The sequence below is a fragment of the Cryptomeria japonica genome, chromosome 6, assembly GCF_030272615.1.
Source record: "Cryptomeria japonica chromosome 6, Sugi_1.0, whole genome shotgun sequence".
In the NCBI taxonomy this organism is placed as follows: domain Eukaryota; kingdom Viridiplantae; phylum Streptophyta; class Pinopsida; order Cupressales; family Cupressaceae; genus Cryptomeria; species Cryptomeria japonica.
Genome location: NC_081410.1, coordinates 505,156,523 through 505,183,153, shown reverse-complemented (window position 1 = coordinate 505,183,153; position 26,631 = coordinate 505,156,523). Strand labels below are relative to the sequence as shown.

The 26,631-nt window shown below is 39.9% G+C and overlaps 1 protein-coding gene across 1 annotated transcript in view; it reads right to left on the bottom strand.

Moving 5' to 3' along the window:
• Window positions 1-26,631, bottom strand: part of LOC131052830 (ATP phosphoribosyltransferase 2, chloroplastic) — a 116,621-nt gene that overhangs the window by 14,226 nt on the left and 75,764 nt on the right. Inside the window, exons 4-5 of the mRNA XM_057987454.2 lie at window positions 397-462; window positions 180-287 (exon numbers count right to left, since the gene is read on the bottom strand). Coding sequence (XP_057843437.1) covers window positions 180-287; window positions 397-462 — 174 coding nt within the window. The remainder of the gene's footprint in view (window positions 1-179; window positions 288-396; window positions 463-26,631) is intronic.

Below are 26,631 nucleotides of genomic sequence, written 5' to 3'. Positions count from 1 at the left end.
TGCAAAGAAATGAAACCTCTTAACCCTTTTCCATACTATTCCAGGCACTCAGGAATTAATATTGTTCTAGTAATGCTTAGAAAAAATAAGAAAAGACACTATATTGGAATACTTAAGATAGACTAGGAATGCAAGTACAGAACTTCATGAACAAATATTTCAACTGTGAAATAGCATACATAAGTGAATCCTGTTGCAATGCGTAAAGGCCTATCAGCAGTCCACTGAGGCATGGCTCCTAGTTCATCCATAGATGAGATGTTCTCAAAAATTCCATACTTTGGAATCTGCAACAAGTGACCAAATACCATATGACTAAATTATGCTACAATGACATGAGAAATATTAAATATAAATAATGGCAAAAGAAGAAGCAGCACTTGGAATGCGACTTACTGCGATGGACAAGTGACACTCCCCATAGTTGAGAGCATCATGCACAAGGATCAAGTCTTCGTCACCCTGTTCACAAAGAATAGCTATCATTCCTCATAAAGAATTAGAGGTTTAATAAGTTTTGCATTGATTGAATACTTCCACATTTTTTAAATTATATAAAGAGTTTGAAAAGAAATGAGGCATTTATCTATGAACATAGTCTTTTACATATTTATATGTCAGTAGATACATGTAGCCCTACGGATTTAGATGTCCAATTCTCATTCTGCTCAATATTTGTTGAAAGATGTTAAACTTGGTTCTAAAATGGGATCTAATGGATGAAGCCAATTCTGAAGCAAGATGTCAATTTAATCAAGTTAAAATTTTGATCTTCTGCACTTAATTATCTACACAAGCTCAATCAGGTTTCATAACAAAAGGTCGTAGCTCTAAATGCAAAAAACATAAGACAACTGATGTAACTGTCAAACTTCTACCAAGGACCAGTCATAAGGCAATCAAATACCACTAAGCCATGTAAGTCCCAAAAAATTTAATCCAGAAATTACTGCTTTGAAATAGGATGCTTATGTAAAATGTGCTCAGTGTAGGCTGGATGCTTGAAGAACTCTTCATTTGGGCCATCTTGTTTGATCTAAGGCTACAAAAAAGATGATGATCATTGCCAAAAACTCGCTTCTGATGTTTCCAACATACATACATGAAGAAAAGCAATCCAAGGGCCACATAATCTTTACTACAGCATTCCACGTAAGCTGTGGTTCATCAAGATTCAATATACATTACAAGGCAAATTTAACTTATGTAACTCACTTTTGATTTACATGAACCTTACACTAAAGTAAATGTTAATTAAATGGTAGATGCATCGAAGTATCTAGTAGATGCAATTATTCTGTCACAGCAAGAGAGCATTTACAAGTTTCTATTATCTGAGATCAATGACATGAACCTTATATGGCATTGACTATCTCCAAGACTGATTTACATCCTAAAAGTTGACATATTCATGTTTATGCAAGCAGTCACTACACATTCGAGTCACTCCTTTCTATGCAGACTTGTTTTATTGGCGAGTCTTGCACCTCTGTATAGAGCATAACAAGTACACCAAATGTTCAAGTTGGGACCTTTAATTTAATTTCTTAAATCAATGGGATATTAAGTAACAAGATACTCTTTTTGTCCTTATAGTTCAAATATTGCCAATCAGCCACTTCTTCAAAATGTGCATTTTGGCCAAAGCCTATAAGCATTGTGGGGCTTGATAAACACTTTGTTTCGGAATCAAACTCTCATTGGCCATGATAGCACAAGAAAATATAAACAATACTAGAGTCTTGATGGGAAACAACATAGAGTCAACATTTCCGAGTTATTTGTTTTACATATTAATTCAAGTCTACTTGCATTCGGTGCAGCTGAAGTGCAAGATGCAAATCTATTTCCACTAAACAAAAATTAGAATACAAGAAGGAAAATATTAAATATGCCATTTGTGGTTAGAGATGTTTGATAATAGTCCATGCACTGAATTGACAAATACCTAGAATTTCAATAAAAGATAAGTCAATCCATCTCTTGACTATTATGATATTATCCATCATTGGATTTTAATAAGTTCAGATATCAACAATGATACTGTCAGTTAGAAAATTAATAGCAAATCTGTGGAAACCAATTGCAGGTTTGAGCATTCTAAAACTTATAGTAAATCTTTCTACCCATATTCTCGGGAATCAGTATATACAGCATAAGTCAATTAGAAGTGTGTATTTCTAATTCATACTTTCATAAAATATAACCACCAAAGGCCTTGAAGACAAATCACCAAAAGGAGAGATGCATCTCCAGTACGAGAGTTATCCTCCAATGATGACTCTTAATTCTGATAGACATCCACCTTGGCGAAATGAATAAAATTAAAATAAAACTGGGACATAGCCCCCACCTATTACCTAACCCTACACAACTCTACCCTGTTTGCTAACTGATTATTCACATTTTAGATAGTCAACAGCAAACAAAATGAAATGGCGCTATCTACATGCTTCATTGAAATTGCAGATTTTGCCCAGCAGCAGCAATCAACACTACCCAACTTCAAACAACACTGTTGAACCAACAAAGTGTTAAATCCTTTGTCCGGTAAGCATGAATCAGCAATTCAAATTTAGAATGAAGAAAATTAAGATTTGAGCATAGATAAAAATAAACCACCCTCCAGTCTATAGAACAATTTATTTTATCTATGAAATGTGATATGCTACTTATAATCTGATTTCTTTTCAAATAACAGTAAAGTAAATGAATTCACATTTATGCTAAGCAAAACAAAGCACAGGAATTGAGATTGAACAAAAAACTGCAACGGAAAGGGATTAGGAATAGAAAAGCACGTCTGTTTCAAAGTTTGGAGCTGATCCAGTAGTGGCAGAAGGCTAGAAGATACTGAAGGAGCATCTGGGAGATGTTCTGGAGGTCTGCAGAAGTTCTAGAAACTCTATCAGACATAAACCTCCTGCCAAGCATGCTTGTGACTAGGGCATGCACTAGTGACCCTCCTCAGATGGTAGTGTCCTTTGACTGTGAAGCTCCCAAACTTTCTGAAGTTGCTCACCAAAAATAGTACTCTATGGTGCTTGCAGAACTGAAGGATGTGCTGGTAGGAGTAAGAAACAACCTATAAAAGTCTGCGGGGGAAGGAAAAATAGTTGTTAGGGTTTGTAGTCTACCTCATTCAGCATATTTCAGCCTAAGTAGATTGCTTAGTTTCAGGTGTGTATGATTCCTAGAGTGCTAGTGGGTAGATGTAATGAGGAGTGCCCTAGAATGTTCTTAAATTAGGAAAGTGTGTAGTGCTTGTCTATGGAGAGGAATGGGTGATGAAGGATGCCCAAGGATATGCTAAAAGATTTGCAGTAGAGTTTTAGCTTTGAATCATCAACAAAATATCTACAAATTGGCTAGTGGGTAACTGTAAAACTTCATACGGGAGAGGGAGAGCGTGTTGTTGGATATTGTTGCTGCTAGGATATGTTGTTGTCATTGATGTCAACATATTCCTGTGCTTTGAGAGCTGTTTGGTGTTCTGGTGATTGCATTGAGTTGATATGGATGATTTATCTGTTTTGGATTCTGGAATACTTCATTCCTTATTGGTTTTGGTGATCCAGAAGATTGCTTGATCATATTATTTGATCCGGTTTATAGTTCAGTTTTTCTGTGCAGTGGTTGGCAGAGTTTGGTGTTTGATTCGGTATGATTATATCTTTGGCTGCGGATTTGGGAAAATGATTTGGATGTTCACGTGTATCTTCAGTTCAGATGGTTCGTGATTTGGTGCTTCGCAAGTTATCTTTCTAGTCCGAATTGCTGCTGTTGAGTGTTCCTGTGAGTTAGTGTGTTGATCGATGAAGATTTGAATAAGTGGTGTTGGTGCAGCTATTGCAGATGGTTCTAACATGCTTGTTGGTGTTTCCTGATCGTGTCCTATTTGTTTTGGTGGTCTGCATTGATCTTTGTGCAAGTTCTTGGTGATTTTGCTAATCCGGTGATATTCTTTGTGTTATGCAGTATTCTTGGTGGTGCAGCGTGTTGTGGTTGATCTTGGAGAGATTTCCGGTGGTGATGCGTGTTTGGAGATTTGATTTAGGTCCATGCTATGTCATGTATATCATTGTATTGGTCCGGTGGTTCATATATGTATCGTGTGATGTAAATTTGTAATTGAGGTTTGAGGGTTTGATCGACCTTGTAGTCAAGGTTGATGAATTGTATAAATAGGTGGTATAGTCATGTAATTTAGGTGTCGATGTTGTGTTTGCACTATCAGTGAGAAGTGTATGTATGCTTAAGCAAATTTATACTTCGGTGTGGTGTATTGAGCAAAGATTGTTGCAGGGCAGACAAATGTGCTTAACCGGAACTGTCATCAAGCATTAGCAGATGCTATATTTGCAGTTCATGTAATCTGGATTGTACTCCGAATCTTATTGTAAGGTAGTGAGCCTTCCCTCAGGGTTGGAGCCTTCTGCGTCATCTTATTTTGAGCAATGAGCTCTAGGCAGTGTGCCTGAATGCATGTGCATTCCCCATTGTAATATTTACATGAACAACTGTAGAGTATCATCTTATTGTGTGTAGGTTCCCACACCGTGGTTTTTCCCTTAACCAGGTTTTCCACGTCAAAATCTTGGTGTTATGTGTGTTTGTGCTATTATGTTTATCTTTATTCTTGCTGCAGTTATTTGGATTTGAGATTGTGCTTAATTTGTCTAATCCGGTGAAAATTGGTTCACCCCCCCCTCTCAGTTTTCCTTCTTGGTTGTTGCTAACACGTGTAAGCTAGAGGAATGCATAAAGAGTGTGTAAGAGAGTTTCCAAATGAGGGAAGGTTTCTTAAGTAGGCTAATTTGGACAAATGGGCCATTGCTAATGTAGTAAGGCAAAGATTAGGGTTTGAAAGAAAATGGGCGTTCACATTGGCTAGGGACACTAGAGCAGGGATGCTAATGTCCTAAAGCTATGTTATTGGGAACCTATCTTTTGGTCTAGGTATGCATATTGGTATGATATGGGTTCGGATACGGTCTTGGTATGCCTCTAGGTACACCCAAGGTACTACCAGGGCATACTTGAGGTGTATGAATTTTTGGGGATGCCAAAAAGTGAGTTTTTGCAACAACAAAAAAAACATTTTTTTAATCTTTGCACTCTCCCCAATTCATTCCTCCTAAAGTGAGGGTATTTGGCGTTTGCAACTCATTTGACAAGCACAAAACACCAAGAAGTGCAGTTTTCCCTCCAAGCTGTCATTGTTGGGTTTTTAAGGTTGCTTCATTATTTTTTGTAGGTGAGGGCTCAACGGAAGTAAGACCTACACCAAAAGGTTAGGTATCGCTGCACAAGAAAGATTTAGCTATCAAAGATAAGTAAATCTTTTATTTTTTCAAATTTTGAATAAATTTTTTGAACTTTTTATGCATAATAAGCTAAGATACCGGTTCTTGGCAAAATGGGTTGGGTCTGGGTCCTGGTTCTTGCCCAGTCCTGGCTCTCCCCGGGTTCTCCCTAGGTTCCTCTCGGGTCTTGCCTAGGTGGCTGGGTTCTCTGTGGGTCCTGCCACGAAGGACCCACAGAGAACCCAACCACCTGGGCAGGACCCGGATGGACCCAAGAGAACCAAGGCCCGTGGGTTCCCAAAAACAGAGCCCACGGGTCATAAAAACACAAAAAACAATAAAAAACACTTTTAATATTTTTTTAACATCTAAACCCTAATTTTGCCCCTTATGATGCATGAAATGCATCAAAACATATATATAATTTTGATGTTTGAACATATATATAATATATGTATACATATATATATAAAATTAAAATATATATATATATATATATGTATGTACGGATGTACCCGTACCCGTACCCAAGATTTTTTTTGGGGGTCGAATCCGTAACTTAGATAATAAGGGGTTATAATGCCCGTTTCTTTTTCAATTGTAGTATTGTTAATTTGTAATGTTTTTCATTTTAACTTCATACAAAATGACTAGAAGTTCTAATTCGATTGTTCAAAATGAAAGTAGTTCTTTTAAATTCTATGCAATGTTGCCTCTTTGGCGACATACAACAATGATTCAACAAATTCTTGGTGGTGGGGGTTTGCTTTGGCGTTGTAGCCAATGTGGGAAAGAGTACAAGCTCGTATTTTCGAATAAAAGCTCACTTGTGCACCATCCCTTGTCAAGGAAGAAAAGTTTGTCCTAGGCCAATTAAAAAAAGGGTTTCCAAAGGAAAAATAATAGCTTATAGTAAAGAACAAGAGGACACCAACATGGCAAATAGTAGATCATGTTTAAAATAGAAATATGTATGAGGTGGTCAATGGTTGTTGAGGACTACCAACCGTTGGCAAATATCAACTACTTTACAATAGAGAACTAACTTTGCTGACTAACAACAAAACTAATATTATTATTTATTGATTACATCAAACTACCCAAAATGAAAGTTGTCCAAATGACTAGCAAACAAAATCAGAAGGCAAAAGAAAAATAACTAAATATTTAATAAGGAATTGGGTGAGAGGACAACCTTGGAGGTAGATAAATAGAGGATGAAGGATTGGATGTCAAAGAGATGTTTTATTGCAAGCTATATGCCTCATCTGGATGAAGTTTGAATGATGAGCAACTAGGAGCTCTCATTCCTGAGCAGCTTTCACCATTTGTACAGCTTCAACCAATTCACACTTAGTTTTCTTGATCTCCACAACTTTATTTTCTAACTGGCGATCTTTTTCGGCCAATTCTTTGTCCTTGATTGCCACTTTAGCCTGATCAGTCTTGGTGAGATGTAATTGTTGCGCCAATTGATCTTGAAATACTTGATTGAACTCATTGGCTTTAGCTCACAACTTTTGTGACATCTGTATGGATTTATCCATACACTCCATAGTAGTCTAGGTATTTGAAACAGCTGATAGAATACCTCTTGAAATGTGCTCTCCGTACTGTTGACGTGTATTTTGTACACAATCATACACAGAATAAAATACCAATAGGCATCTTATCCTCTCTTGAGAAAATAGTCTCTAACTGCTGAAGATTCGCATAAAGGATCAGTTAGGAAGACTCCAAGGTTCTGTTAGTAGGGTCTCTACGTGTGGACAAGCTTCCAGCAGTATGATGTGATTTGCTGTTTCCTTCAAGGGGTCTTACGCATTCCGAAAGTTCAAGATTTGCTAAACTAAGGAAACTTTCAAAAATAACAAAAGAGTAGGGTTTGAAAGAGGTCTAATGTAATCTAACCCTAAGAATGACTTCGTGTAGACAAGACTTGGCAAGATTCAACCAACTTCAATTTTGCCATAAGATAAAAACTCAATTGAAATTGATGCGATCTTCTAAGGTAACAAAATGAAGTTGGTTGAATCTTGCCAAGTCTTGTCTACACGAAGTCATTCTTAGGGTTAGATTAGATTAGACCTCTTTCAAACCCTACTCTTTTGTTATTTTTGAAAGTTTCCTTAGTTTAGCAAATCTTGAACTTTCAGAATGCGTAAGACCCCTTGAAGGAAACAGCAAATCACATCATACCGCTGGAAGCTTGTCCACACGTAGAGACCCTACTAACAGAACCTTGGAGTCTTCCTAACTGATCCTTTATGCAAATCTTCAGCAGTTAGAGACTATTTTCTCAAGAGAGGATAAGATGCCTATTGGTATTTTATTCTGTGTATGATTGTGTACAAAATACACGTCAACAGAATTGGCGCTAGAAGGAGGGCCTAGTTTCCGAAAGTCCGAAAGTCCGAAGATTTTGAAGGGAAATACATTGCAAAAGTGATCATGAAGTACGATGGTGTTGCCACATGAAGGATTGAATCAAGTGATACAACCAAATTTGCAGATAGGTAACACTCAAGAAGATATCATTTCAGGATTGAATCAAGTAGCGTGGAACGCAAGGAGAAGTCAAGTTGAGTACAACAGAGTCAGAATCATCTTGGAACAAGAGGAAGATAGAGCCGAAGAACATCGAAGGGTCATAGCTAGAGAACTTCGCAATCAAAGGAACCCGCAATAATCCTCGCAAGATTTCACGCTGGATCACATTGGTTCATTCTCGCCCGAGAAACATCAAAGATTGTTGAGGTCCACACCAGGCGTCAAGAATCTAAGTGAACTTCAGTTTACTTCAAAGGCAAAGCGAGTTAAAAGAGAAGACACTCCCAAAGAGTTTGAATTAAGATTGGAAGGATCTCCTGAGTCATCACAAATTCTTCAAGAACAAGTACAAGCGGCGATCCAATCCAGTATCCAGGCAATTTCTCAAACAAAAGGCCAAGCTAGTTCATCAAGTTCAGCTTCAAAAAGTACGATGGCTCAACGTGCTCCACCTCCACCTCCTCCTCCTCATATACTTAATGGTGCGACTTGGCTAGTCAACAATCCATCACCGTTGGAATTTGCAATTTATCATGATATGCCGAAGAATCCAGAGCACTTTTGTTCCAAGTTCAATGTCAGTGATTTCCATCGCACAGCAGAAGATCATATCAAGATGTTCGAGGACCTTCTTCGCAACAGACAAATTGAATATGGAGATGTGGCATGTAGGCTTTTTCCCTACTCATTGGGAGAAGAGGCATACTTTTGGTTCATTCATTTGCCTACAGGGTCCATCAGGACTTGGGATGCGATGAAAGATGCATTCATTGCTAAATTTGGTATCCCAACTACACCAGCTGAGTTATATAGACAATTTGTAGAAGTCCGAAGGAGAGAACATGAACCCATTACTTCCTTCAACAACAGATTTCACCGCGCATACACAATGCTACGTCCTCCTTATCTTATTGCAGATCCAAGAGAAATTTACTATGGAGCCTTAGATCATCTCACAGCTATGTTCGTAAGGACGCACCCGACTCCGAATGATCTAAATGCGGCCTATGCAAAAGCTATTGAAGTAAGTAAACACATGGGACAGAATATCACTGGGCCACTTCTTCACATGGGACCTGTCGCGGCACCGAACCAGATGCAGGCAGTTGGTACGGCCTTGGCCAACCAAACTCCAGTCATGAATCCAATTCCGCAAGCAACGTATCCAAGCGTACAGCCTACAAATCAGTTGGTCCTTCACCCAGGAGCTCCAATTTCTCAAGCTCCACCCGCACAACTTGTGTACCTGCAAAATGCCACAAGTTCGTCAAGGACACAAGAAGAGAAAGACGAAATGAAAGAGTTGATTGAGCAAGTCAAGAGGCTATCAACTGAGGTGACCCACCTGAGAAATCAGAATAATCAACTCCAAAGCATGCAAAGGATCAATCACAATCAAAATTTCCAAGGAAATAATAATCAAGGCTTTAGAAACAACTATCAAGGAAATAACAACCAAGGCTTCCAGAGGAGACCTTGGAATACGGCTCCCAACAATGGAAATGTGGTGACGCCTCTAGATAATCCTCCAAATTCGCAGAATCAAGAAAATCCTTCTACAAGCAAAGTGTTTTTAGCCGAAGCAGCCTTGTCCAGTTGGTGCAGACTCCACAATACGAACCAACATTCCGAGTTACAGTGTCCTGAGTTCAAGATCGCGGCTGACATTTTCCAACAAGAGATGCGCACCACTAATCCACCTGAAAATCCTCCCACGACAGGATACAAAATTGTTCCAACCACGCAATATGGTCAAGCCATGATTGTGGAAACCTGCAAGTATTCACAAGAAGAAATTAGTCAAGTACAAAATGGAAGATTTCCACCAGAGTCAGCTAATGGACCAATGGTACCACCAGGATCCCAGTTTCCGCCAGCATCTGCAAATGGACCTGTAGAGGATTCAGAGTATTATTTTCCACCATTGAACGACAGTGTCCTGGTAGAAGGAATAAAGGAGGTATTTCATCAATCATCAGGAGGTGTGAATCAAAGAGTTTATCATAGAAATCAAAGGAATCAAGAACCTCTAACTACGTCCATCCCTCCAAACAATTTCTCTACTCCGCCGGATCCCCAAGCCAGCAATAATCCGGAGTACCCGCAGAACACACAAGAATACAGACAAAGAAATATTGCACCTCCCGCGGGTAATGAAATGAAAAGATTGGCCGCGTTGGTGTTGGATGAACTTAAAAAGGTTAAAGTGAGTCTACCACTCTATGAGTTGCTCAAAGTTTCAGAAATCAAAGATGCAGTGATCAATAGCCTAAGTGAGTCTAGTACAGCTAGGTCAAATGTTCAAGCCACTATCAACGTGACCCAAGAGGAAGCCGCTGACCAAGGGCAGTCCGAACAGAATGAATGCATGGTCCAGACCATAACCTTCCCAGCTAAAAAGGAAGATATGTTGGAAGGAAAAGTATTACTTAAAAGAGGCGAGACTAAGAAAACTCAGCCTACCATCAAGGAAGGCCTCGCTACTAATCAGACTCTTCCAGAAAAGGAAGTCGCAATCAAGAAAGATGTAGTCAAGAAAGGAAAATCTACAAACAAAGCTAATCACCCAAAAGAGGAGAACCCAGCAAAGGACGATCATTCAAAGATTAATGAAGTCAAACATCAGGAACCAAAAGAGGAGACCTCAGGCCCTTCTCAAGGAAAGGACGAACCGGCCCCGTTCCTGTTATCAGTTAGAATCTTTGGAAAATTACTGCACAATTGCCTTTATGATTCCGGAGCTTCAAGCAACGTGATGCCCCTGGCTGTTTGTCAAAGACTAGGTATAACTCCCGCTCCTACCAAGAGAAAAGTCACTCAGCTTGACAAGACAGAAGTTCCAGTCATGGGCGAGTTGAACAACATACATATGCAATTGGCCGCAGATCCAAGAGTCCAGAACTTCATAGATATTTCAGTGGTGGATATTCCAGATTCATACGGAATGCTCCTAAGTCGAGATTGGTCGCGAAAATTGAATGGGTATGTGTCAACTGATTTCGCACACATGTGGCTACCATGGAGAGGAGTCCCGAACCAGATCAAAATTGATAGCACTCCAAGGTTGAGATTGATGATAACTGAATATGGGGAAGACAACGAAGTCCTATTTTTGGAATCCGACTTGGGGACGTACAAGCCCAAAGTGGAGGAAGTCTTGATGATACAAAACATACAAGATGAAGATAGTCAACAAGAAGTGATAGAATCGACAGAGATAGTTATTGAAAGCGATCAAGGTTCCGATCAAGAAGATGAAGGGATGTTTGAAAATTTCAGGAGATTCGTACATAGAAACATCCAACAAAGTGTACAACTTGGCAATTTGAAGTCCGTCCGAGATTTGCTTCTTCCAAATTGGTGTAGAATTCACAATGCCGTCCACTCAGAATTATCTTGTGCTTTATGCCAGACCGCATTGGAGCAAGTATACAAAAGAGCCCCGCATACACTAATCCTGGAAGAAATTCAAGATTCAGAGAATGAAAACTCTACAGAGACCGAGAGTTCTATGGAAGATAAAGTTTTATCCGATACATCATCTGAAAGTCAAGAAAGTCCAGAAACGGAAAATCCAGAAGATCAAATATGGACATTAAGGTTCGACGGATCTAAATCTAAACAAGGATCTGGAGCTGGTTACGAATTAATTAGTCCAACAGGAGAAACTTATCTTGCCGCTCACAGACTGCAGTTCCCTTGTACCAACAACGTAGCTGAATATGAATCTTTGATTCATGGATTATTATTAGCCATCCAAAAGGGGGCGAAAGTACTGCAAGTATATGGAGACTCAGAAATTGCCGTAAGGCAAATCAGGAAGCAGTATGTTTGCCACGATAAAAGATTGACCAAGTACAGAAATCGAGTCTGGGATCTCATTGAGAGTTTTGAAGCTTTCAATATCAATTCTATATATAGACACCAGAATCAAGTGGCTAATTCCCTTGCACAGGCCGCTAGTTCATTGATACCATTAGCAATGGAAGGATTGAAGAAGTTCACAGTCGAGTTAGTATCAGTCCCTTCAGTCCCAGACAACATTACCAATTTTCAAGTTTTCGAAGATGACAAGCATATTTTGGACTTCCTAACCAACACTGACGTCTTCTTAACACAGATCATAGATGAAGATGAAGTGGGTGAAGCCGAATTCGATGCTGAAGGTGTCCTGAATTTAAAGACAAACACTATTCCAAAAGGAATGGTTGAATTAGAAAGGATTTTTGATCCTGACAAGTTAAAAGAAAAGAAGAACCACAGTTCGGAAGGAAACATGTGCGACACGATCAATCTAGGTGATGAGATACAAACCAAGAACGTATTCATTGGTAAGTCCTGCACAGCGACTGAAAGAGATGGAATCCTGAAAAATATGAGGGACTTCCCAGATGTCATCGCATGGAGTTATGAAGATCTTAAGACCTACGATACTGCAATTATCACTCACACAATCCCGTTGAAGCCAGGAAGCAAGCCATTCAGGCAAAGACAAAGACCAGTTAATCCTCTATTGGAACCACTGATATACCAAGAAGTGAAGAAGTTACTCACAGCCAAGATCATCTTCCCAGTAAGACATTCGACGTGGGTCGCCAACCTGGTACCTGTTAGAAAGAAAAGTGGAGAAATCAGATTGTGTGTTGATTTCAGAAATCTCAACAGAGCGTCAGAGAAAGATAATTATCCGCTACCATCATTAGATGAAGTGTTGCAAATTGTCAATGGATCGCAGATCATGTCCTTTCTAGATGGATATTCAGGATACAACCAAGTTCTAGTCAAACCTAAAGATCGACTAAAGACTGCTTTCACCACCAAGTGGGGAACGTTTGCTTACAAGAGGATGCCTTTTGGACTTATAAATGCCGGGGCCACATTCTAGAGAGCTATGGATATCGCTTTCAGAGATTTAATTGGTAAATGCATTATTATATATATGGATGACATCACAGTTTTCTCTAGGCAAAGAGAAGATCATGTGGACGACTTAAGAAGAGTCTTCCAAAGGTGCAGAAGATATGGTGTCTCCCTCAATCCAAAGAAATGCATATTTGGAGTCACAGAAGGAAAGCTTTTAGGACATGTCATTTCAGAAAAGGGAATATCCATTGATCCTGAAAGAGTGAAGGCCATATCCACTATCAATTTGCCGGCTAGCAAGAAGGAACTCAAGTCATTTTTTGGCAAGATCAACTTTGTCCGAAAGTTCATCACCGGATTTGCAGAAATTGTCAGACCTTTGAATGAGATGCTGAAGAAGGATGCCAAAATTGAATGGACTCCACAAGCCAAAAGGGCGTTTGAAGAAATAAAGACCGCCATCTCAGAAGCACCAGTATTAATCAGTCCTGATTATCTCAAGCCCTTCTATTTATATTCCTTCGCTTCTGACTACACTTGTGCCGCTATTCTGACCCAGAGAAGTGAAGAGAAGGATGAGAATCCAATTGCATTCATGAGTACCCCGCTGAAAGATGCAGAACTCAGATATCCTAACATTGAAAAACAAGCATACGCATTAGTAAAGGCAGTAAAGAAATTCAGACATTACCTCCTGAGAGCCAAGATTTATGCAATTGTGCCTGATGCAGCAGTCAAGACTCTTCTCATGCAAAATGAATTAGGAGAGAGAAGAGGAAAGTGGGTCGCCATTATCCAAGAATTTGATATTGAAATACAGCCCATGAAACTTGTTCGAGGACAAGCTTTGGCGCAGACATTGGCAGTTGATGGACCAGGATTAGTCCAGCAAATTTATGAATTAGAAGACATCACACATGATGAATGGTACAAAGATATTGTGACATACTTACTTAATCACAGATGTCCTGCTCGCATGACACCCACACAGAAGAGAGCATTAAGAATGAAGTGTCAGCACTACATGCTTCAAGGATCTGTCTTATATCGCAGAAATCATGAAGGAGTATATTTGAGGTGTGTTGGTAAAGATGAAGCAAAACAGATAATCGAACATTTTCATTCCAAGTTCGGAACCGGACATGGAGCCAACCTTGCTACAGCTCATCAGATCCTGAGAGCAGGATATTACTGGCCTACGCTTTTCAAAGATACATTTAATCATATCAAGACTTGCCACACATGCCAAGTCGCAGCATTTAGAGAAAGGAATCCTGCCATGCCACTGAATCCAGTGATTGAAGCTAGACCATTTGCCAAATGGGGAATGGATTTTATTGGTGTCATCAACCCCGCATCCTCAGCACAACACAAGTACATCATTACAGCTACAGATTATTGTACCAGATGGTCAGAAGCACAAGCACTTAAAGTCTGCACTACTGAAGTTGTAATCAAATTTCTGGAGGAAAATATAATCACAAGGTTTGGATGTCCCTATGCGTTGGTTTGCGACAATGGATCGGCATTCACATCATTGAGATTCTCAAATTGGGCTTTTGAATATGGAATAACCCTCAAGTTCTCATCAAATTATTATCCTCAGGGTAATGGGTTAGCAGAATCCACCAACAAAAATTTGCTCAGCGTTATTAAGAAATTGCTAGAGAGAAGTCCGAGAGAATGGCACACCCAGTTAAGATTCGCCTTATGGGCGGACAGAATCAGAACAAAGAACGCATTAGGCATTTCGCCTTATTTTCTAGTTTATGGCCAAGACCCAGTCTTCCCCATGCAACTCAGGATCCCGACTTTAAGATTCATTCAGGAGTACATGGAAGACATTGATGCAGTACAAGCCCGACTAACGCAGTTAATGAACCTGGAAGAAAAGAGAGATCAAGCGTTAGAAAACTTTGCGAAACACCAAGGAGTGGTGAAGAGATGGTTTGATCGACAAGCAAGAGTTAAGGCATTCCGAATCTCAGATCTCGTCCTGTATTGGGACAAAGCACATGAAAAAAGAGGAGAACATGATAAGTTTGATAAGCTTTGGAAAGGCCCTTATCAAATTTCAGAGATATTGGGAGAAAACGCATTTAGGTTGCAGACTTTAACTGGAGAAGACATCCCGTTGCCTGTCAATGGGAGGTATCTCAAACATTATTTCCAGTCCTGAAATGCCCAAGGCCTTCCCTTGTACATAGCTAGTTTAGTTTGTTTTCGTTGTTTTCCGTTTGTTTGTTTTTTGTTTCGCTTTGGTTTGCCTTTTGTTTTCGTTCTTAGTTTAGGTGTTTTGTTTTAGGTTAGTTGTTTTGTTTTGAGGGGTATCCATTTGACATTGGGTGATTTTGTTATGTAACGCTCTAACTTCCCACTAGGTTGTTGGTTGCATCTGGAAAATCATGAGGTCTTTTGGAAACACAAAGGGAGTTTCTTTTAATAAAGTCTTGAGTCAGGACGTATTTGCATTGAAGTAGATTAGCTTATTGAACTCACGTATTTTTGTCCTCTAGTTATTATATTTTCACACACTTATAATCTCCGAGTCATTATGGTTTCCAGGCGAAGCTGTGATCAGTGAAAAATCTAAAGTCTAACTTCAGCGCCACCGCAATCCTCAAACCCTAGTGAGTTTCACTACTCACAAGCCAAAAGAATTGATGGAACTGAAAAGCAGTATCAAAAGAAAAGATGAAAAGAAAAAGAAAAAAGAAAATCAAAAGGAAAAAGATGAGCTAAAAGAAATATCAAATTGGCTAAAGGGAATTTACGAATAACTCCATCGGGGCTATAGACGCCTGGCTGGCAATGGAGCAATATTCGTGAGCTTGCGGCGATAACCTCGTCGGGACTATGGACGTCTGACTGGCAGCGAGGCTCTATCCAGGATGCTTTTGGAGTCGAGACGAACTACGTAGCTTATCACAGGGGAACCTGAAGATCATGATTGTCTTGTTGAGGGGAATTAACGCATTTGCACACACATGGGTAACTGCGGACTTGATACTTTGTCTCAATATGATGATCTCTTCTTGTAAGTGTTTCTTAACTCCTGGTTTTGTTGAGGGAGATTTTCTGAGTTTTCTTCTAGAAAGATTGATTCCCAAATGTTTTTCAACATTTCTCAGTGGTGTCGCCAGATGTTGTGACCATTTCACACATCGCCCCATTGCAAATGGGGACCCCCTCTTTTTGCTCGTTTTTCGCTCGCTTTTCGCTTCGCTTTTAGGGTTTTGTTAGTCAGTCAATTGTCTGGATTTAGGGTCAAGCCTTAGGGTTTTAATTGCCGTCTTTTTAGGCCAGAATCCAGTCAATTTTGAGAGCTTTTGAGCTTCTTTTGTAAGAATGCAAATTTTGAATGCAATGATTTCGCCAAAGTGGTCTATTTTCAATTGGAATTTTGAGTGCAGAGCTTAAATTTGTCTAAGTGTTGAAGGTGAAATGTGAATTTTTGTCCAATTGACTAATTTTGACCAAATTTTGACTTTTTTGATTTTTGATCCCAGGCGTTGGGAATGATTTTTTTTTGCCTCGGGAATTGATTAAACTTGTAAAATCATGATATTTTGGCCTGTAGGAGCAAAATCGCTCCTGTCCCTCAGTGAAGGACCGGAGCTCGTTTTCAAATATCTTACTGTCCCTGCAGAGTCAAAGTGAATTTCGAATTGCAAGTGATGAGGAAGGGCGTGATCTTTCCGTTGAATATAAATTGAAGAATTTTACGAACACGGAAGTGCCTCCAGGAGTCAAAATCGCTCCTGTCCCTCAGTGAAGGACCGGAGCTACAAATCAAATATTGCTTTGTCCTTGTAAGATTTTAATGATTTGACGATTTGAAGAGGTCCAAGGAGATATGTTTTATCAAATGAATATAACTTGAAGTGCCGACATGAAGGAGAGTGGTCCAGAATGCCAAAATCGCTCCTGTCCCTCAGGAAGGGACCAGGGCGAAGTACATTGTAGCTCCCGTCCCTCTCCCAGGGACCAGAGCGATATTCTTCATAGGGCATGTTCTGGACGAAAATCAAGCAAGTTATAAGTTTGAAGGCAAGAAACAGGGTGAAATGAACTCATTGAAGATAAATTGAAGATTACCAAATGTCAACAAAAGACCTAAATGCCTAAGTTCGCTCCTGTCCCTCTCCAAGGGACCAGAGCGATTTTTGTCTAAGACAAATTTCTTGCTAAGTTACAATCAAACCCAAGTCATGGATGAATGGAATGGAATGTTACGAATCCGTTGAAGATAATTTTAGAGGTTAGCAATGTGATGTGGAGCCTACAAGAGCAAGATCGCTCCTGTCCCTCTCCAAGGGACCAGGGCGATATAATGGTTATATTACCGTTCCTCCAAGTTCAGGACACTCCAAGGCGAAGAACAAGGTGGTGAGGACATTTTAAGACATCTCCATCAAGCACAAAGCATCAAGGGTCGTCAACATTGAACGAATTACATCAAGACTTGAAGTTCGCTCCTGTCCCTCAGGAAGGGACCAGAGCGATGTTTATTATATTGGCCAAATCCCTCAAAAATCACGTAAGGTCAAGGTTTTGCAAGGTCGTATGAGGTCCAAGGCATGATTAGAAGGTGATATACAAGGACTTCAAACGTTAAAAGATCCTCAAATTGAACACAGAAGCTATATCGCTCCTGTCCCTCTCCAAGGGACCAGGGCGATTTGCTTGGGATTCTTCATTTTCCTTCAAGTTCATGCCAGGTCAGGGTTTTTCGGGATCACACAAGGTATAAGGTGTCTTTTGAAGATGATATGCAAGAGTTTTGAACGTCAAAGTGTTACCAATTTGTGCAAGGAACTCATATCGCTCCTGTCCTTTGGACAAGGACCAAGGCGATTTCATTAAAACACTCATGATCCTTTAAATGCATGTCAAGGCAAGTGCACGTGAGATCAAGGACGTCCTTCAAGAGGCAATGAACGAAGAATCAAGATTGAAAGATCACACATTTTGGCTAGAGCTTCCAGATCGCTCCTGTCCCTCTCCAAGGGACAAGGGCGATAATCTTTCTAAAGTCTAAATGCCTTGTAAAAATCAAGTGGAACAAGCATGGAATGAACAAACAATGTTATTATTCGCCCTACAATGAAGATTAGAGATTAAAGATGCCAGGTCAAGGAGAAATTATGAGGATCGCTCCTGTCCCTCTCCAAGGGACTAGGGCGATATTTGCCAAGACACATGTTATCCTTTAAAGATCACGTTAAAGCAAAATTGCACAAGGTTTAAAACATCGCTTGGAGGGCGATACAAAGGAAGTGAACGTTAAGATGAGCTTGGAATGGAGAAAACACTTAGATCGCTCCTGTCCCTCTCCAAGGGACCAGGGCGATTTGCTTGGGATTCTTCATTTTCCTTCAAGTTCATGCCAGGTCAGGGTTTTTCGGGATCACACAAGGTATAAGGTGTCTTTTGAAGATGATATGCAAGAGTTTTGAACGTCAAAGTGTTACCAATTTGTGCAAGGAACTCATATCGCTCCTGTCCTTTGGACAAGGACCAAGGCGATTTCATTAAAACACTCATGATCCTTTAAATGCATGTCAAGGCAAGTGCACGTGAGATCAAGGACGTCCTTCAAGAGGCAATGAACGAAGAATCAAGATTGAAAGATCACACATTTTGGCTAGAGCTTCCAGATCGCTCCTGTCCCTCTCCAAGGGACAAGGGCGATAATCTTTCTAAAGTCTAAATGCCTTGTAAAAATCAAGTGGAACAAGCATGGAATGAACAAACAATGTTATTATTCGCCCTACAATGAAGATTAGAGATTAAAGATGCCAGGTCAAGGAGAAATTATGAGGATCGCTCCTGTCCCTCTCCAAGGGACTAGGGCGATATTTGCCAAGACACATGTTATCCTTTAAAGATCACGTTAAAGCAAAATTGCACAAGGTTTAAAACATCGCTTGGAGGGCGATACAAAGGAAGTGAACGTTAAGATGAGCTTGGAATGGAGAAAACACTTAGATCGCTCCTGTCCCTCTCCAAGGGACCAGGGTGATATCACATTTAAAGACATTCCTTCACACAAACAAGTCAATCAAACTCGAAGGACCCAGCGAAAATGTCGATTTGAACGTGGAGATGAAGACTTTGGACGTCAAAAATACAAAGATCAAGACCAAATTGATGGATCGCTCCTGTCCCTCAGTCAGGGACCAGGGCGATGAGGTATGTATATTTCATTTTCAAATTTGGCGCTCAAACAAATGTTTTTTAAATTTATTTTAAATGCTAAATCGATAATTTTTGAAATTCAATAAATTAGCATTTAAATGTTGCGCATAACATTTATTAATTATTTTGCCTTTAAAAAATCGAAATTTATTAAATAATAATGAAGGCATTTAATAATTAATTATTAAAATAATAAAAAATCAAAAGGAGCGCTTGGTATTTTAGAGGTCGGCCTTGTTATTTATTTAAAAATCGTTTAAAAATTGCTTTATTTCACCAAAGTCGGCCTATATGGTGGTAAGAGGTGAGCGCTATAAAGGGAGAGGTGAAAATCATTATTTTCACATTTTCATTTTCATCTCATATGCGATCAAAGGAAGAAGTGCGAACTATTATCCAAGGTGGAGCGAATTTCATTCCAAGCAAGGTGGTGCGAACTTGAGGTTTCCATTTGTGCGAACTTGTCAAATCCATTGGAGATCACGTCAGAAACTTGAAGGGTGGCGAACTTGATAAGAGGAACGTTGCTTTGAAGATCACATCGAGGACATATCAAAAGGTGGTGAAATTGATATTTTAAAGGAGAGATTGCGTTGAAGACTATTTACACGTCAATTTTGCCTAGGCGAATCCTTTTTATTTTGCATTCTAGAGTTAGCTCTCGATTTGAGGTATGGCGATTTGGTTTTATTGTTTTATTTGTTGATCGTCATATTTTAAATTTTGAATTTTGAATTTTTGAATTTTGAATTCCTAGCTCAATCGTTTTATTTTAGGAAATGATAACTCAAAGACTTATCATGAAGTTTCCTAAAATTTATTCTCTAATCTATGTTATTTATTGCAAAATCTAGCTTCTCATTATGAAATGTTGTGTAGGTATGGCAACCCCGAAGGCGGGAGCATCCACCAGTCGTTCAGCTCTCATGAAAGAAGATCAAAAGACCGAAGAAGTGGAGACCAAGATCGTGTCGAAGTGGAGCAACATTGGAGATACAAATTTAGGCAACTTTAGCACGAAGAAGTTTCGAGAGGTCCCTTACATTGGCAAGCCATCACCTGTCGCCCAGAGAATAATCGAGAGTGGTATCATTAAGGCGGCCGGCTTTCCTCCAGCTATTCAGTGCCATGAGTTGATGATCGAGTGTGCTCGTCATTATGATCCACAGTCCAGAACGATCGTGTCCAAAGAGGGAAACACTTTGGCGTACCTTTCAAAGGAAGCTATAAGTGAAGCTTTCCATCTTCCAGAGCACAGGGACATGATATACAAGAGCATAGAAGGAGCCAGATCAATGTACGAAGATGATCCAGATGCTTGTCTAAGCATTATCAATAAGAACTGGCTACTTAAGAGCCGTCCCCGTCTGAGCAAGGTCCCGAACACACCGCACAGGATTGATTTCCAAGAGGAGTACAGAGATTTGATTACCATGCTCAACCGAGTTACAGGAGCCCCTCATGCTTTCTATTTTGAGAAGTGGATGTTTTACTTCATCCAGGTGATCGTTCAGGGAAAAGGTACGATACATTGGGCTAGGATGATTAGCCATTGCTTGGACGTACAGTTGAGGAGACTCAAGGCTACTAAGTCCTTCCACATGAGTTCATATGTCATTTATGCCTTGATTAGGAGTGTTGAGTACGCAGGACTACCTCACAGAGGAGTGATTGGAAGAGGACCCAGCGAGGTCAGAGCTTGTGATTCCTATGCCTACTTGCATCATCCGCCAGGGAGCAACTATAAGTTGGTTAATGATACTTTCACGATGAACATCACAAGGATGTTGCAAGGTGGAATTCACAACAGGTTATCTCAGGATGCCCAGGAATTCATAAAGAGGTACGGTGCTTGGTTCATTCAGTTTCCCAAGTTCACTTATATTAGAGTGCATGGATGTCCTTTACCTCCATACATGTTGCCGAGATATCCGACAGACAGAATTGTGTTACTTGAAGTAACAAGACAGTTGGCAGCATATGTGAAGGCATTCAGACACAGACATCAGAATGGAGTTCCAGTACCTATCATTTTGGGTAATTCAGTTGAGGTATGTCCTAATGCTTTAGCCATGGATGACGCAGAGAAGGAGTTAGCCTTGTATTCTTTTCCATCTTTTGCTTTGAGAGAAAGCTTTGATCCACATGGACATTTAGAGGAGACAGTCGGCAGAAGGTTTAGGCATGAGTACCAAATAGAAGATTTTATGATGAATCTCTTAGATGGAAAATGCATTCTAGATTGCCTTTGGATTTCATCAGGAAATGCAGGATTTACAGAGTGGCCGACCAAGCTCAGGACAGTGGCAGACATATCCAGTCTTCCTATGATCGAGAAAGCAAAACAATAAGGTTAGATTGGAATGAGCCCGAGGTCGTGGATTTAGCTACTTTGATGGCACCAGTCTTGTCTTGTACTCGCAGATGGGTTGACATACAACATCAGAAGTTGAGAGAACAAGGCATAGCTATGACTTTCACTTTGGAAGAGAAACCAGCCGAAGGTGGAGCTAGTGTGAGTGAAGGCAATCCTAATCCTAGAAATTCAGGTGAAGGAAACCTTCGATGTGCCAGTGAGGGCAATCTCCATCCAAGAGGTTCGAAGAGGAAAGAGAGACCTGGAAAGAGAGAATCTTCCAAGAAGAAACAAGAGGCTAACAGAGATCGATCATCCGGTACTTCTTCTAGACCTGAGAAGAGAACAATTCAAGTGGAAGAATCCATGGAGTCGATGGTACAGAACGATAGGCAGGAGGAAGGACAAGCACAACAAGGGTCACCAGATGGATCTCTCCAAGACTATGAGTTAGATGAAGATAAAGAAGACAATGAAATATCATCTCCTCCCAGACAAGAAGAAATAGTGCACAAAGAGATTCAAGTTCAAGAGACAAGATCGATTATCCCAGATTGGTTGAAGGAAAGATTAACCAAGGTGATCGTAGTAGAGGACGAGGACAGTGCAATTGATTTAGAGAGCCTTGTTGGACATTCCCAGGAAGTGACAGAGAAGAGAAAGGCTACCAAGATGTCCAAGATGATTCGAGATGAGACTGGATCCAGGAAATTGCAGATAGCTACACCGGCAGTAGACAAATATGAAGGTGAGATCCTAGCAGAGGAATATGATATACAGACATTTGAGCTAGGACCATCTACAGCAGAGCAGACTTTAGATGATGCCACCGATTCATTTGAGGCATTGAAAGACAAGCTTAGAGAAGAAATGGAGAAGAACAAAAAGCTTGAGAGAGAGGTCGGTGCATGGAGGACTTATTTCAGTCACATCAATGAACCTTTGGGACGTCAGGATCCAGCTAGATCACCAGTGCAAGCACTTCCACTTCAATCAATCAGTGAGGCAGAAAGATTCAGGAACATGGTCCAACGTACAAGTAATTGGATGGATAGATCTCATACAGTGGCCATAGAATTTGTAACAAGGATGATGAAGATTATTCATCAAGCTATCCAAGTTCTTGAGATAATCCACAATTTGATGATAACAGTAGCTGCATTTGCCCATACCAAAGATGTCATCATTCCTGTCTTGAAGGTAATTAGACACACATCAAGGAAAGTTTTAGCGCAAGAGAAGATCTTGGATGGAGAATCTCACAGTTTGTTTCAGTGGTCAACCTTGCTCCATATGAAGAGTGTTTTCTTCGAGGACATCAGTGTTAGATGTGGCCAAGTTGAGGAGGTGATCAATCCGATCCAGGACAGAGTATTTGAGGTACTTCGTACCATTCTTGGCAGAAGGATCGAGGTCGAGACAGATGTGGATATGCAGGAGTTAGAGGATAGAATCAAGGTCATCTTTTGCAAGGACGCAAATGTTACAGATGAGCAATATGATCAAATGTTTGCCACCATGCTCCTGATTGAAAGAACAAAGGAACTTGAATCTACTTGGGACGCAGCTCTTCTAGATGCATTCGATCAGGTCATCCACTTGGAAGAGAGTATGAAGAATCTTCCCGAGATTCCAATTGCAGAAATCGAAGGAATCGTGACAAGATTCATTGCATATGCCAAAAAAGAACATTGGAAAGGGAATAAGGTTCTAGATGAAAGGTTGTTATAGATGACATGGCATCTTATTTGTCATTGGTTTATGTCTCCTAGGTTTTTGTGCCAAATTTAATATTTGGCTATGTATTTAATATTGTTCAGTAAAAAGGAGGCCATTTGTAACAAACCCTAATTAGGGTTTAGGTGTCATGATCTTGACCGTTGATCTACTTTCGATCTGGACCTTTCATTGTAACTGGGGATGCTATTTATACCCCCATTTTTCATTTCATTTGGTAATAGTCAATAGTTGATGTAATAGAGAAGAGAGATAGCTAAGAGATTAGAAGTTAGAAGCAATTTTATTTTGTAGCAAGATTGAGTTTTGAAGAGAGGAATTCAAGCAATTGTTGTACATGATGACTTGGAAATCAATAAAATATTGAAGTTATGGTGTTTTGTTGCAACTTTCTTGGTTATCTTCATGGTTGTTTAATCTACTTGAATCATGCTCAATCAAGGTAGTGTGTTAGTTTGAAGGACATTGTGTGAGACTTGATCTTTGGTAGGATTCGTAATCCAAACCACTAGCTTCTTGCTGATTGTAGGAACGCCTTGCGTGGTCGACTGGAGAATACTTTGAGTCCCTTAACCTTCAATCATTATTGTATCTTGGATATGTACCTTCGTGGTAGTGTCTTTGATCTTTGATGCATTGAATATCATTTTGTTACCTTAGAAGATTGCATCAATTTCAATTGAGTTGTTATCTTATGGCAAAATTGAAGTTGGTTGAATCTTGCCAAGTCTTGTCTACACGAAGTCATTCTTAGGGTTAGATTAGATTAGACCTCTTTCAAACCCTACTCTTTTGTTATTTTTGAAAGTTTCCTTAGTTTAGCAAATCTTGAACTTTCGGAATGCGTAAGACCCCTTGAAGGAAACAGCAAATCACATCATACCGCTGGAAGCTTGTCCACACGTAGAGACCCTACTAACAGAACCTTGGAGTCTTCCTAACTGATCCTTTATGCGAATCTTCAGCAGTTAGAGACTATTTTCTCAAGAGAGGATAAGATGCCTATTGGTATTTTATTCTGTGTATGATTGTGTACAAAATACATGTCAACACGTACCAAACAGGATTATAGGCACCTTGCCATCCCCTCCCCCCCCCAAAGATAGGTCTAGCAAGTTGCCATGCTGCCTTCATTTGAGGACTCTGAGTCACTGGCCATCCTTTGGACATGAATGTTCTATTGAACTTCTCCTCACAGCCTTCCTACATGAATTTCAAAATGTGTTGAACCTCTTGAAGTACCAAAAGGGAATGAGTAGGATCTAACCGTCTGGATATATCAGCTACTTCTTGTATAACAACAGTTAGTGGTTCTGAATCATGGACATACCACTAAATGGTGCCCAACAAACCCTCCTGGTTTGGTTTAGATATTTGAATGATAATCCCCTCCAACAAACCTCCTCTAGAATAGGCAAGTTAGCACGAACATCGATGGAAGGTTCTTGAGTTGCTGAAGGTGGCTATTGTTTGACGGAGGATCACCCTCCTACATCAGCTCAATGGTAGGCGTAGTTGCCCACATGGGCTGGATACTATTACCAATGGACTCAATCATTACAGGCTGCTCTACATCCCAAGGAGGGCTAAGTGGAGAATAGTCTTGTATGTCAATGGGAGGCCCTAGTAACTTCAACCAACAATCTATTTGCTTAGAGGCTTCAATTGGCACATTAGTTGGAAGTGATGCAGACAGAATGTCACTATAAATGGGAATGATCTCCATAGTAGGCACATCTTGTACAACTGGGTAATGAGCTTCGATTGCTATAGGCATAAAGTTGGCTAAAGGAGTATCCCTAGGTGTGGTGGTTGACATCAATGTAATGTCCCCTTTTGTAAAGTGCCCTAGTTTGCCCTAGATTACAATTCTCAACCAATAAGGGAGGGTTAGAGCCTTTATCTAAATAGGAGGGAAAACCTGAAAACAAGTTAGAAAATAACCTACAAATTATATTATATTAGTGATTAATAATTACAAACTAACTATGATGATACATAAAGTAAGGAATGACTGGTTATGATGAAACACAGCAATTTATAATTACAAACAACTGTATATGTAGAGATATATATCATCACTTACTAATTGATTACAAGGTTACTTAACTAACTAATGAACCCCAATCATAGCAGCTAGGATGGGTAACTTGATAGGGTGTCTTTACAACCGTTCCCCCTCAATCAAGCCACAGATAGGTAACTTGATAGGGTGTCTTTACAATCGTTCCCCTTCAATCAAGCCATGGATGGGTAACTTGATAGCGTCTTTACAACCGTTCCCCCTCAATCAAGCCACCTTCTCCCTCTCATATGATTCCATCCATCACCATGGTAGAGAGGATAAGGATTTACCCCAATAGGGTGCCCTAAGTCTAACCCTCCTAAGCCCAAAGGCAGAGCACCTTAACCCCCCTTTGGCATCATGTGAACCCTGCCATACATATAAGGTGGCGTGCTTAGGGGTGACCCCAACACCGTTCCCCCTATTGATAACCTCCCCACCTTCCATCATGGCTGAGAAGCATTCAAATTATAAGTAGATATACACAAGTCTCAATTAACTACAGAATACCCATAATCAGATCTAAATGTATAAACAATATTATCAGCAGCATATAACTTGTCATAATTATGCAGAAATATGTTCAGAACATGTATAAACAATATTAACAGCAGCATATAACTTATCATAAATATGCAGAAGTAGATATATAGTGACATTATGCTATATTGAAAACTTGTAAGCAGCAATATATTAATCTGGAGAATGCAGATATAAACATTATTACCATGTATGTAGATCATACCACCAAACAGAATATATAATCACACAACTAGGTGTCAACATTGCTGTAGTTATCCAGTCTATCCTCCGATGGTTGAATGATTGAATGAATTCCTTTGATTGTATGATTTGAGGTATTGTTGAGTGATAATGTAATGAATGCTGGTTTGATATAATGGTGAATGATGATTGTTGCTTGATTTGAATGATTGGAATGATGATTGATAAGTGATCATTGAATAATTGAAATGATCTCTTTTATACTTCATTGGTAAAAGGGTCACCACCTTTCATAAGACTTGGGTCACCACCCTTCATTAGAGTTAGGTCACCACCCTTCATTGCTACCTTATAAAATAATATATCTTTTCCCAATTGTTTTCTCTTCCTCCCCTCCTCAAATGAGACCACCTTCCCTTTATATCTTCAATTGTGAGGACGAAGTCACACTCCTTCAACATGCCTGCCCTTCAAAAAGATCACAACCTTTTACAATCACCACCCTTCGTAATAGTCATAACCTTTCACAATCACCACCCTTCGAAAGAGACAACCTTTCGCAATTACCACCCTTCAAAGGGTCATAACCTTTCACAATCACAGCCCTTCGAAAGGGTCACAAACTTTTGCAATCACCACCTTTTGAAAGAGTCACAACCTTTCATAATTCCTGCCCTCCTTTGGAAGAATCACTTTCTTATTTACTTCCCATTCCTTCCTTCTTCCATTGACTCTTCCTTGATTCACATGCTCCCTTCTTTCTTTTCTCCTCCCTCTCCCCTCTCAAATGAGGTTCTCTTCTCCCTCTTATATCTCATGTTGAGGGAGTC